A 13,702-nucleotide genomic window follows, 5' to 3' on the forward strand; every position below is an offset into this window, starting at 1 on the left:
GGCTCACACCTGTAATCCTAGCTATTCAGGAGGCTGAGATCTGAGGATCGCGGTTCAAAGCCAGCCCGGGCAGGAAAGACCGTGAGACTCCTATCTCCAATAAACCACCAGAAAACCGGAAGTGGCGCTGTAGCTCAAGTGGTAGAGCACTAGCCTTGAGCTGAAGAGCTGAGGGACAGCGCCCAGACCCAGAGTTCAAGCCCCACGACCGACAAAAAAAAAAAAAAACTAATGATGCTTTTCTCACCTTAACACTTCAGTCACTATCAATTTTGCTTAAGTAGTTTAACATGCTACCATAAAGAGTCAAAAGCTAGCATAGGGGATTTCTGTTTATATTATCAGCTCTGACAACATATATATTCAAGATTTGCATGTAGCTCATGTTTAAAATTGGTTCCAGCTTCACAAATGAGAACATATTAAACTGACGCAATGATTTTCAAGTTTGGTTATGAAGTGAAGAAAATGTCCTATTTCTTTTTCTTTTTTTCCTCTTGTTCCACCTGCTCTGTTTCTTGAAATTATCCTGCTGCCATTCTTTTGAGTTTTAAGTGAGTTTCACCACCACAACACATGCACCAGCTCTTCCAATGTTAACAGGAACTTCCTAAAACAAAAAGAAGAAACACTGTGTGAAAGGCATTTTTAGCATACTATAGAATGTCAGAGTTTAAAAAGTCCTTCCTGTTTTTGTTCCAATTTTAACCTTACATAAAAATAAGAAAAACTGCACCCTGCAAAACACTGTATGATTGTCGAAATAATCTACTTTCATAATAACAGACTTACATCTGAAGATCATGTGATCTTGGGACACTTCAAAGATTACAGCAAATAATACCCAAGAAGATTTTTGTGAGAAATGGAGAAAATGATGAATGACAAGAATTTGACATATGATACTACTGTTAGTTCTCTTATTACTCTTTCCAAATATCATACATTAAAATAGTGACAGACCCAAGAACATAATCTAGAGCTCTTAGTAAATGATCTAGAATTTTCCAATATATTCTTGGAATTTAATATTACACTGATAATTTATTAATAAATTGATTATTTTTACCTAAAATTCTGTTTAATAATTTTTTCCCTATTTCTGGTTAGTCCTGAGCAATGCTAAAGTTAAGGACCTACTTAAAAGGTAGAATTTGAGATGTTCTGAAGGGACAGACAGAACCCCTTTTGTCAACTTCTTTGTGTACATAGTAAATTTAATAGCTGGTGCTGGTGGCATGTGCTTATCTATACTCACTAGTCAAGAGGCCAAGATCTGAGGATTATGGTCTGGATACAATCCAGGCAGAGAAATCCTGAGACTCTTATCTCCAATTAACTATTTAAAAACATGAACTAGAGAGGTGGCTCAAGTGGTATAGCTCTAATTATGGGTGAAAATAAAAAGACAGAGTGTGAGGTCTTGAATTCATGCACCAGAACCATCACACACACACACACAAAACAAGTTATCATACCTTATTATATTAACTCATAATTTTATTGACAAATCACCTATATATACAAATCTAAGCCTACCAGTAGGAAAAATATCTGAAAGGTCCTTTATTCATTCTTTAATTTCTTTTTATTTTATACATTCACAGAAAGATAAATAGCCCCTCTAAGAAAGTACATTGCACAATGTTTTATACAATGCCTAGAAAATAAATTCATATATTAGAAGTATTCAGTTTCCTAGCAGTTTAGAGATTAATTTGCCTTAGATAGTTTCTGTGATCAACAGTGTTATTTTTGTAAAGAATGGGATGTGTGGATAAGTGGGTTTTCTTTTTGCTAAATTAGTTTTTGCCATGGTTCTTTCATATTTTAAAATATGCTACTGAAAAATCTCCCTAAAATCTATTATACATGCAGCAGTTTGGCATATATTAAGCACTCAGTAAATATCTGTTGATGAAAATGAAGGATCAAGTCAAGCTCTAAAGTGCTCACAAAAGTTCATGTTTTATGATCCACCTCAGAGGGTCCTCTTCAACAAATAACAGAAACAAGTGTGGGCATATCATTCAAAAATGTGCTCCAACACTTAGAGATCTGTACAATTCTTTCTGTATGTAAGTCTTCCTCATCTCATCCTACTCTCCACTCTTTCAATTGCCTTTAAGTAGTTTTATAAAGGAGCTGCCATTTGTCAAAGCACTTTATGAATACAATGAATACTGATCACTGTCACCCCATTCTTCACTCTTACCCATTTCTCTCAACCTATCCCTTTACTTACTTTCCTTAATTTTGCAGTATATATATAGTGAATTTTTTATTGCATTTCCCTCTTTCTCTTCATTTGTCTATGCCTCTTTCCCTTGACCCCAACCTCCAAAAGTAATTTTCTTTTAGCATCTTTAGGATACGCTTTCAGTGACCTTCTTTTTCAGTACCATATTTTTTAGGTATTCTATATGATTCTTTTGAGAATATTTAATTCTGGCATTTTTCTGCTCACTAAATTTTTGAATAACTGAAGAAGCTACGAGTATGGACATTCACAGTCTCTCAGCCAATAAAGGAATTAAATCACAGAAAGGAACATAGTTGTGCATTTCACAATTCACAATACCTACATAGGTAGTTTCCCAGAGAGAAGCTCTGGAACTATTGAAGTAGATTAACTTCTTTTCTGTGAAGGAAATACTTCCATGAAGCCATAAGAATAATCCTCTTTCATATAGGTACTGAAGTATCCTGTTAATGGTCAACTACATTCCCTAGTAATTTTATAAGGCATAAATAGAACACATACATTCCTTTTCACTAAAGCATATGGTTAAGACATGGTAAGGAACAATGTACAATTAATACTAAAAATAAACATTAAAATGTGAAATATACAAATATGAATATGTTGGTGAGTACCTCCTTCCATTCATCATTCTGAGCATCGTATGACTCAACAGTGTTCAAATAAGTATGTCCATCATATCCTCCAACCACATATAATTTGTCTCCAAGTGGACATACGGCAACAGCATCTCGAGGCACACTCAGGGGCCTTACAGTTGACCAGGAATCTCTTTTTGGATCATATCTTAAGAGATTTAGGAAGGCAATTAGGAAAGAAAATCCAACAATCTTACAGTATAAAATAATATCAATAATGAAATATATACTTATTAGGGCAAACAGAACTAAAACCATTGTCAATGTAGGTTGAGTATGTGCATGACATAATTCAATGTGGCCACTAGAGGATGCTGAAAGCATACTTAAAAAAAGATTTCCTAACTACATTTTAGAACTCATTCTTGGAAATTTCACATATTCAGATCTCAACATTATTTTTTAATGTATATCATATTATTCATATTAGTATCATTTAGTATAAACATTGATAACGTTACATTTTATTATTTGGCTATTAAAATTAGACCTGAGAAGCATGATTCTGTTTCTATTATAATTCAAATTTTAAAGTGCTTCAGGTTTGCTTGTAAATTTAGTTTTCTAATTTTGATATTATTTTCTAATGGAATGAATAAAATTCTATCTTGTATTTTCCTGTCTGTGTTTTTATATATCTTTACAGGAGCCTAAGATTTTAATTACCCTATTTTGATCTGATCTATAAATAAGACTATATCGCATAATAACTTTACTTTTGTTAAATTGTTCAATTTTTGCTAATTTTTGTTAATACTAAAATTTTATAAATACTCAACATTTTCAGTAAATACAATGAACAGTAATTCAATGAATAAAAACAAAATCCTCCCTAATATTTTTACTGACTCTTAAGGTATGTTTGAAAAATATGTAAAATTGAAATCTATAAACTGTTCCTGGAATGTTGCTCCATTAAAAAAATAAATTATCACAGAAATGGCACTGTGGCTCAAGTGGTAGTGTGGTAATCTTTAGCCAAAGAAGGTCAGGGAAAGTGCCCAGGCCCACTATCTGCTTCTAAAAGTCCACTGAGGACCCAGGTACCAATGGCTCCTGACTGTAATACTAGCTACACAGGAGGCTAAGATCTGAAGATCAAGGTTCAAAGTCAGCCCAGGGAAGAAAGTCCATGAGACTTTTATGGTTAATTAATCACCAAAAAGGCAGGAAGTGGAGCTGTGGCTCAAATAGTAGAGTACTAGCGGAGTACTAGCCTTGAGTATAAAAGATCAGGGACAGTACCCAGACCTAAGTTCAAGCCCTAAGACCAGCGCACACACACACACACACACACACACACACACACACTGACACACACACACGCACGCACGCACACACACACAGAGTCCATTGAGGAAGACTGATTTCACACAAGCACACACATAACAAATTCACTTATCAGTTTCTAATTTATTTTACTTCTATAACCTGTCATTTTTACTTTATCTTTGTAAACATTTTCTAAATAATTTCCTCTCAGCTTCCATACATATTTGACCTCATGCTCAAAAATATTTTAATGCTATCTAAAAAGTCACAAGGACAAGCTCAATATCTATTAAATATAATAGTCATGTAGTAGATCATCTTGAGTTTAATGTTAGAAAACACAAAGTCAGAAAATTCATAATTGCATGTTCTAACCAAGCTGTATCTTCCAAACATCAGCTATTGTTAAGCAAAGCTGCACTCAGTAACAGTCCCCATGTGGAAGTGTATGAATAGGGAAGCAGAACTCATTTGCATCCAACCACTAACATTTGTCTGCATTTGAATGTCACTTACTGCTCAGAATCATATTGTCAGTATATTGGTTGATTAACTAGAAGAACTGAGGAAATGTTGGTTTATTATAGAAAGCCCATGGATTGGGAGAAGCTCAGCACTAGCCATACAACGGACAAGGGTCTCATATCTAAAATATACCTGGAACCCAAAAAATTAAATCCCCCAACAACAAATCCTCAAAGAAACAACTGCCCAATAAATAAGTGGGCTAAAGACTTACAGAGAAACTTCTCTGAAGAGGAAAGAAGGATGCCAATAGACACATGAAAAAATGTTCAACCTCTCTAGCCATAAAAGAAATGCAAATCAAAACAACATTGAGATACCACCACAACCCAGTTAGAATGGCTATAATCATGAACTCTAATAACAACAGCTACTGGAGGGGGTGTGGAAGGAGACGCTACTGCATTGTTGGTGGGAGTGTAAACTTGTTCAACCATTTTGGAAAGTAGTATGGATCCCCTATGACCCAGTAATCCCACTTTTGGGCATTTACTGGAATGATCACGATCAAGACCATACTAAAGCTACCAGCACAACTATGTTTATTGCAGCATTATTTACCATAGTTAAGATATGGAACCAACCCAGATGCTCCTCAGAAGATGAATGGATCAAGAAAATGTGGTATAAATACACAATGGAATTCTATGCCTCCATCAGAAAGAATGACATTGCCCCATTTGTTAGGAAATGGAAAGACTTGGAAAAAAAAATCTATTAAGTGAAGTAAGTCAGGCCCAAAGAAACATACGTCCCATGGTTTCCCTTATTTGCAATAACTAGTATATGCCTGAGACAAGCAGAAACGCTCAGATAAGTTGATGTTAAGCGAAATGAACCCCAAGATAAAGACTCAAATGGTTTTTCTTTCTTGCTATTGTTTCTAACATATTTATAAGATGATTTCTTTGTTGCTTTGTGTGTCCCTCCCACACAATATAACCCGTTTTCACTGTATTTGATGTTGGTATAATTTGTGGAGGGGAAGGGAAATAAATTGTTTAAATAGGGATACAGGTGGACCTATTGCAACAATGAGATGTACAAGACGTTATGTGGAAAAACGAACTTTACAACTTTGGCATGGCGAAGGGGTGAAATGGAAAGGTGGGGGATGCAGCCTTAGGAGGGGAGGTGGCGGGGAGGTGGAAGGGATGGTAACAGGAAACAAAGGAGGAGGCGACAATGCTTGATAAGAAATGTACTCATTATCTTGCCCATATAATTGTAACCCCTCTGTACAATATTTTCACAAGAAAAAAAAAGAAAATGATGGCAATATAGTTTACCATCCTTAAAGACATGCAGTGATAATTATAAAAGCAAAACTAGCCATTCCAGTTAGAATGGCTATAATCATGAACTCTAATAACAACAGCTACTGGAGGGGGTGTGGAAGGAGACGCTACTGCATTCTTTTCTGTCTCCTATTACTATTGATATAAGTACATATATTCTTGTAAAAGTAAAATTCAAACTGAGAACAGGAGAATTAGTCAGGGACTTATAGTCCCACTTAAGAAGAATTAGGTATAATTTACTTGAAATTCTAAATTCAATTTGCTTTATTAGCATTATAGAAATAACAGTCTCTGACCCAAACAATATGGAGGTTTTAGAATCTTTTGAGTTAAATGTTTATCTGATACAATTGAATAAGAGACTCCAATGGTATCGAGTAGAACAACAGTGTTTAAGCAAACAAGTGTTGAAAATCCATTCAAGAAAAGAAATGGTGATATCTAATTCCATAATTTGTACATCTGTGACTGACTTCCTACTGAAACAGCTGTATCATAATTGCATGTGAAGAAGCCAACTTATAAAATAGTTTTTCATGATTCTATGATAATAGAATGTGGAATTGCACAATAATAAAAAGGGTTATTTGTTCTAATACAAATGGATTCATTTTACCATGTAGCATTGAGATCTGCATACTAGACATCAATGATTCTCAATGACTGTGTTTTATTTCCTTTATATATTACATCTTTTAATTTCTATTAAGATTTTTTCAGCATTCTGTTTTCTATGTTTACTTCAAATACTCTTTTGAATTAATTTTAACATCTTAGAGCTACTTTATTAACCCATAAATCAAATCAAATAATATACTTCTTTCCATTTTGTACTAGTACAAAATTCTGAAACTTATACTTCAGTAGTACAATTTTTAAAATGTTTTTCAATAAACATGACAGGGAAGTAATGGATAGTGACAGCCATAAAACTTATACTAATTTTAAAGGACCATTAACACAAACAACTGCAACTTTATAATACTGAGAGGAACAATACTTGGCACTAACTTCTGAGATTTAGTATATAGTAGACAGTTTGCTAAGTACATCATATATTTTTTAACCCCATAACCTATGAGATTATATTATTCTTTTCCCATTTTTAGATGAGGGAACTGCTTTTATGTTGTACCGCATACCATCAACTTTTCCACAAAAGCAAATAGGAAATAGGCTAATATATTTCTACTGGCATAGGGCAATGCTTCTTTAAGTTGATGTAGATTAGAGATATGTAGACAACTAGAACAAGTGATGAGTGAGCTAAAGAACTGAATAGACTCAGAAACAACTGGGCTCAGACTTACATGGATATTTAAAGATTTAAAAGTAGTCATTGTATGAGGACACACACACACACACACACAAACACACCATTTAAAGGAAAAACCTAAAAAAGCTTGAAGATTTTATGTTGAGCTGATCACAGATAGAGAGCATGACTTGCTAATTAATAAAGACATTTTTGTACATGAACCCAATCTAATGTTATAAGGGAAGAGTCTGTCTTCCATATGTCCACTTTCAACAAAAGATCACAGGTATACAAAGAAACAGAAAAAAAAATACAAATAAGGCCCATTCAAAAGAATTCATCTCCAGAAATTGTTCTGTAAAGACACAAAGACAGGATACTAAAATACTTGTCAGAACAGTTAAAAAAGTAATGTTTCCCTCTAAGTTTTCCCTCTATGACTGCAAAGAAAAGTCTGTTCTTCCAAAATTTCTATTCAAGATGATTCTGTAAGTTTCAGCCAGGACAATTAAGCAATAAAGAGAAATAAAGAAAATCCAAATTGAGTAGGAAGAAACTGAAGGTACTGATAAATAGAAACATGTCTTTAATTTATTGTTTGTTGGACTCAATGTTCTAAGTTGAAAAATACTACAAAATGTGATCAGGAGTTCAGTGCAATTCCTATCAAATCATCAGTGACAGTTTTTATGGCAAAAATGTGAATATCCATCATAATGACATAAGGAATACCAAAAGCATCAAAATTTGCTCCGTTACTATTATTTTATTGTGTATATACATTTTGTCTATCTTAAAAGGGAATGTGAATGGAAAAATAATAAAACTTATAGGACCATAAGACCCTTGATTTAACCAACTTGCCACACCATTCATCAAAATTAATGTCTCACATTCAAAGAACTTATTTTAGGAAAGTAGTTACTTATTCCAATAGTCATTGTTCAGAAAATCATCAACAAGTTTATGAGGGAATTTTGTGTATTTTATGTTAATGATTTTTCAAACTGCATTTAACTTTGAGTCTGGTGAATTGACTGAAATAGCAGCATAAACTTTCCTTATTCTTTAATACTCCTGACTTATTATTCTATAATGTGACTACTTTATAAAGTTTTATAGTGAACTTAAATTCTTATTGTATATGTGTACCAGTCCTGGGGCTGGAACTTAGGCTCTGAGCAATGTCCCAGTCCTGGGGCTTGAACTCAGACTCTGGGCATTGTCCTTGAGTTTTATTGCTCAAAGCTAGCACTTGCACTACAGCTCCATTTCTGTATTAGTGCTTTATAAGTGTAGCTGGTTCAAACTGTGATTCTCAGAACTCAGCCTCCTGAGTAGCTAAGATAATAGGTGTGAGCAATAGGCACTCAGCTAAGATTAAAAAAATATTTTGACTAAGACTAAATATAAAAGATTAACAATTATTTGGGAGATTAGCATAAACTTTCCTTATTTTTAATCTTTTTGATTCATACTATGACCATTACAAAGACATATTTTTTTAAGTTTTATACTGAATTTAAATTCATAGGGATTTAAAAAATATTTTGGACTCAGTAAATATAAAAGATTAACAGTTATTTGGAAGATCACCTTGGAGTATTTTCAAGAGCTTGCTCATTTCTAAAGAACCCACTGGTCACATGCACACATAAGTAGAAGAAGTTTACCTTTCAACACAAGCAGAAAGCCTGGAGCAACGGTTAGAAGCAGGAGCATCATGGCCCCCTACAACATACAAGTATCCATTGTATGTTGCAACTCCCACACCTCCACGTCTTTTGGACATTGGAGCACACAGACTCCACTTGTTAGTGTGTGGATCATAGGATTCCATTGATTTCAGGCAAGAGCTTCCATCACGTCCACCAATAGCATACAATCTAAAAAAAACAAAAAATCAAAAAACAAAAGAGAATTGCAGAATTTGCTTTAGCAATTTTTTAATAGGACTTTTATCCAGACCAGCCTAGATTTCCATCTTCCTATTTATGCCTCCCGTGTAGCTGGGATGTCAGTTTATTGGTTGTGATAACTATTTGCCTAGGGTTGGCTTCAACTAGTGATCTTTCCAATCTGGAATATCTTGCATTACAGTTATAAGCCACGATGTCCATCTGCGTTTTTGACAATTCTGATGTATTATATATGTACTATTACTTCATTATCTTGCAATGCATGGTCTGAGTTTGCGAAAAGATCTATCTTGGGCAACTGTTAAGGTCTAGCCTACTCCCAAAGGTATATCATCTCTGTTCAAGTAATTTTGAAATAATATAACAAGCAATACCATAAGAAATTTGCACAGAAAAAAAGTAGGTGAACTTAAAATTGTTGTTAGAATGATCTTAAAGATGTTTTCCAGCAGTCTAAAAACCTAACATCAGAATCCCTATCATAAGCTACTGCATTTAGTAACTATTTACCACTATAATGATAAAAATTTAATAGGCAAGTAAGGTAAAACATAAAACATGGAATCTAGATTAATTGCCTATTCATTGTAGGTGATGGTTGCTGAAGCAATTGACCTCATTCATATCAGACTAGATAGTACTGGATTTAGGCACACTTTAAGTTCTAAGAGATTATATATCTTCCTAACTATAAACAATTCCTATTTCTTCCTGAGCAAGGTTCCAAAATTCATATATGTTGAAATTTCTATTGGACTCACTTATATGAAACATTGGCTTTATGCAAAGGCCATACAGATTCACAACTCCAGTGACCCATTATATTGTCTGAAATGCTTAGCTTGCAAGCAAGCCCCCTTCTATATGTTAGTTACTTCCAGGGTTCTTCTGTGAAAAAGTACATATAAATTGATAACAAGTTTAGCTAGTGGCAACCTCTGACATCATCTAGTTTTGTATATTAGACTACCCTCACAGAGAAGGAATAAAGAAGAGGTGAATATTGAGAAAGGCCTAATAAAGTGAGTTTCTATAGCTTACAGACTTAGAACACTCACACTCAGGAGACTGCTGAATAAAAAGACTTACCTTGTTACACAGATAGATAAATACTTTGATAACCAAAGAATCAATAATGTAAAAGGGGTAGCTCCTCAAGAGCAAAATTGAAACTGCCTGCCTACAAAAGTGCTGCTCAAATTTGCGTACATATTTCCTGAGATCTTGTTCAAGTACATTCTGTTTCAGGTCCGTAGTAGGGCTAAGATCCAGCACTTCTAAAGAGATCTCAGGGAATCCTGGTACTACAAACTACACTGAACAGCAATGGTCTCCAGTTAATAGAATGTTTATTTTACACAAGTAATGACCATAATAATAAACACATTCCAACAAAGAGATTTCACATTTGATAACAAACAGATCTCAGTCATTTGGAATGCATGGTAATTGATGGATTATGACACACGATGTAGGAGTGAACAGCATGTATATTTGGACTTACTTGTTGCCTAATGCAACAACTCCAACTGTGCTTCTAGGAATTGACATACTGGCCACATAGTTCCACTGGCATCCTTCAGGGTCCCACCTTTCTACAGTATTTAGGTAACTCCATCCATCATGACCACCAACAGCATACATTGGTCCTTCAAGTATGGCCACACCTAAATGATAAAAATAGCATGAGGCTCACCTATAACATATCTTATTTAATTTTACAAGCAATTGAATGCTCAAAAGTTGCTTCTTAAATGAGTTTGCCATATATGGACAAGTTGATTATTCTCTATGAAGTAATTATGATTTTCTCACCATAGATATTTTTAACCATAGCTATGACTCAGGAGAGGGCATACTCTTGCAATACTAAAGTCAACATAAGTAAGTAGTGGAATGCACTACATTTAAAAGAAAAATGAATGAATAAATAAATAAATGTAGCCTAGAGAAAACACCCTCAGTTGTACTTTTATGTTTCTTGATAATATATCTAAACCTATCTTTGCTATATTTCTTAAAAACTGATGGAAGGGCTATAACTGAAGAGTTTCTAAATTAGCTTTGTTTGCTTAAAGCTTTTCAGCATTTTTAAGAGTTTTTGTAAGATGTCCATAATGTGCAACTAAGTTTTGTGTTTTTAAAGGCTATATTCAACATTCTGGAGAAACGGAAAAATATCAAGTTCTTACCTAAACCATGCCTATGTGTAGACATGGGTGGCATCACCATCCAGACTTTGATAGCTGGATTAAAACAATCCACAGTATTCAATGTTTTGAAACGATCTCTTCCTCCCACAACATAAAGCTTTTTATTAATAACCGCAACTCCAAATTGAAGCCTACGCCCATTCATGGTGCCAACATGCAGCCAATTGTTGGTCCTGAGGTCATATTTTTCAATTGTAGTAGTACCTGTTAGAGGGATAGTGAACAGAAGAAAAAAAAATCACTTAAGGTAAAATTTCAAACTGACCTCACATAGGTTTTAAATCTAATTAACAGCCAGAATTCACTAATTAGGTCAGGTGATACTACAACCTGACAGACAAGTTGAAGGACAAAATGTTTACCACTGCTGGATAAAAATGAAGGATACAGAGAAAAATTGTTAAATATATAAATGTTAAACCATCATAATGACTTCTTTAGCTGTATTATGCTATTACTTATACTAACAAGGACAAGTGTCAAATAAACCATTTACAAGATCTTTCCAAAGTAACAAGTGTTAAGCATCATTTGTGTGTATGTAATTTGATCCACTATTGAATACTTACACATATTTTACAGTTTTAATTACATATGACCATTTAATATATTATGTGTTTTTTTAGTTTGGGGTAAACATCTATATATGTAGGCAAATGTGTGTACGTGCATGTTTGTGAAAGTGTGTGTATTGGTTTAAGACAGATGACTGAAGAATGAGGAATGAAAATTCCTTTGAAACATGCCTTTGCTATAATTGCCCACAGTGTTCCATTGTTGTAATTGTGACTAAGAGTATAAAGTTCTGAGGCATTACTTTCTAACTTAATTCAATCTCATTTTATGTTCAATTACTGGAATACCATGATAACTTTCATAGTATACTGTCACTGGTGCCATTGTAAATTATTGCTACTGTCCTAACACATTATCACAATTTTTGGTGATTTTAACCATCATTTTATTTTACTTAACATGTAGTTAATGTTTCTAATTAGAAAATTGGCATGTCAGTGCTGAAATATCAATTGATATTCATAAAACACTTGCTGAAAGATCAAAGATGATACTCTACCTCACCTAATACCGGTATATATTTGAATTTAAACAAAATTTATTATCTAATTATTTTTATTTCACATTATTACTAACTGCATTATTATTTATGTCTAAACATATTATTGTTGATATCCCATTGCCAGAGGAATTTTTATCCTCGTTACTATCAGTAAGAGTTCTATTTTTTTGTCAATTGTGGGGCTAGAACTTAGGGCCTGGGTATAGTACCTGCACTGTTTTATTCAAGACTAGTGTTCTACTACTTTAAGCCAGAGCTCTACTCCTGATTTTTAAGTGGTTAATTGGAGATAAGAGTCACATGGCCTTTACTCCCTGGGCTGGATTCAAACCACAATCCTCAGCTCCTACTGAGTAGCGATGATTATAGGCATGACCACCAGCGCCTGCCTTAAGGTTTCTATTTTATTTGATTATACTTAACCTGAAATTTAAAAAAAGCTCTATGATGATCAAATATATTGTTCCCTGACATAAACTTTGTTTTATTAATTAAGTTTTTTTATTGTGAAAATACCATACAGAGGGGTTACAATTACATGAACAAGGTAATGAGTACATTTCTTATCAAGCATTGTTGCCTCCTCCTTTTGTTTCCCCTTACCATCCCTGCCCTCATCAAAGTTGTGGAGGGGAAGGGAAAAAACAAATAAATTGTTTAAATAAACTTTTAATTCTCTTCATCTCTCTTGACTTTGAATAAACCAGGGTCTACTCTGATCTTTTCTCACACCCACACTATTTAATCTGACTAGGAAGAAAGCTCTTCATACTTGTATCACTTTATATTCATGTTCATAGCCTGCAAACTGTTAGTGGTATCATGTGATCTTTGTTGTCTCTATAGTACATTCAAGTATAAATTGTCACTTCCATAGCCAATGCTGCTAATCTGTTTTCGTTAAAGCCAGTTTTGCACAGCAGGGACCCTTCTGACAAATAACAAATGTGATCAATAAGAAAAAAGTTACCCACACCTACAATTTACCTAAGACAGTTTCGGGAAGAATCAGGGAATTCCACTACAATTTCAAAAAGCCAATCACAGGGCTAAACAAGTCTTTTCACTTATTCATTCAGTGAGAAATTTGTCAAGAAAAGTTAATCCATTTGTAGTAAGGTAAATAAAGTTAATATCTGAAGAATATGCACTGGCAATTACATGGATTAATAAAGAAAAATTTAAACAATATATTCTAGATTTATAGCTGATTAGTTTGTCCTGCTTCAAATTTG

At 33.9% G+C, this 13,702-nt stretch overlaps 1 protein-coding gene across 2 annotated transcripts in view; it reads right to left on the bottom strand.

Annotated features, from left to right (window-relative positions):
• Positions 1-230: 230 nt before the first annotated feature.
• Klhl4 (kelch-like family member 4) overlaps positions 231-13,702 on the bottom strand; it is a 59,937-nt gene continuing 46,465 nt past the window's right edge. For both annotated transcript variants that reach the window (XM_013024986.1, XM_013024987.1), the window contains 5 exons: positions 11,369-11,593; positions 10,681-10,843; positions 8,931-9,143; positions 2,878-3,049; positions 231-610 (listed from right to left, as the gene is read on the bottom strand). In XM_013024986.1, the coding sequence (XP_012880440.1) occupies positions 551-610; positions 2,878-3,049; positions 8,931-9,143; positions 10,681-10,843; positions 11,369-11,593 (833 nt within the window). In that variant the 3' untranslated portion in view covers positions 231-550. The remainder of the gene's footprint in view (positions 611-2,877; positions 3,050-8,930; positions 9,144-10,680; positions 10,844-11,368; positions 11,594-13,702) is intronic.

Source organism: Dipodomys ordii, unplaced genomic scaffold (genome assembly GCF_000151885.1).
Source record: "Dipodomys ordii isolate 6190 unplaced genomic scaffold, Dord_2.0 Scaffold80, whole genome shotgun sequence".
NCBI classification, from domain to species: Eukaryota; Metazoa; Chordata; class Mammalia; order Rodentia; family Heteromyidae; genus Dipodomys; species Dipodomys ordii.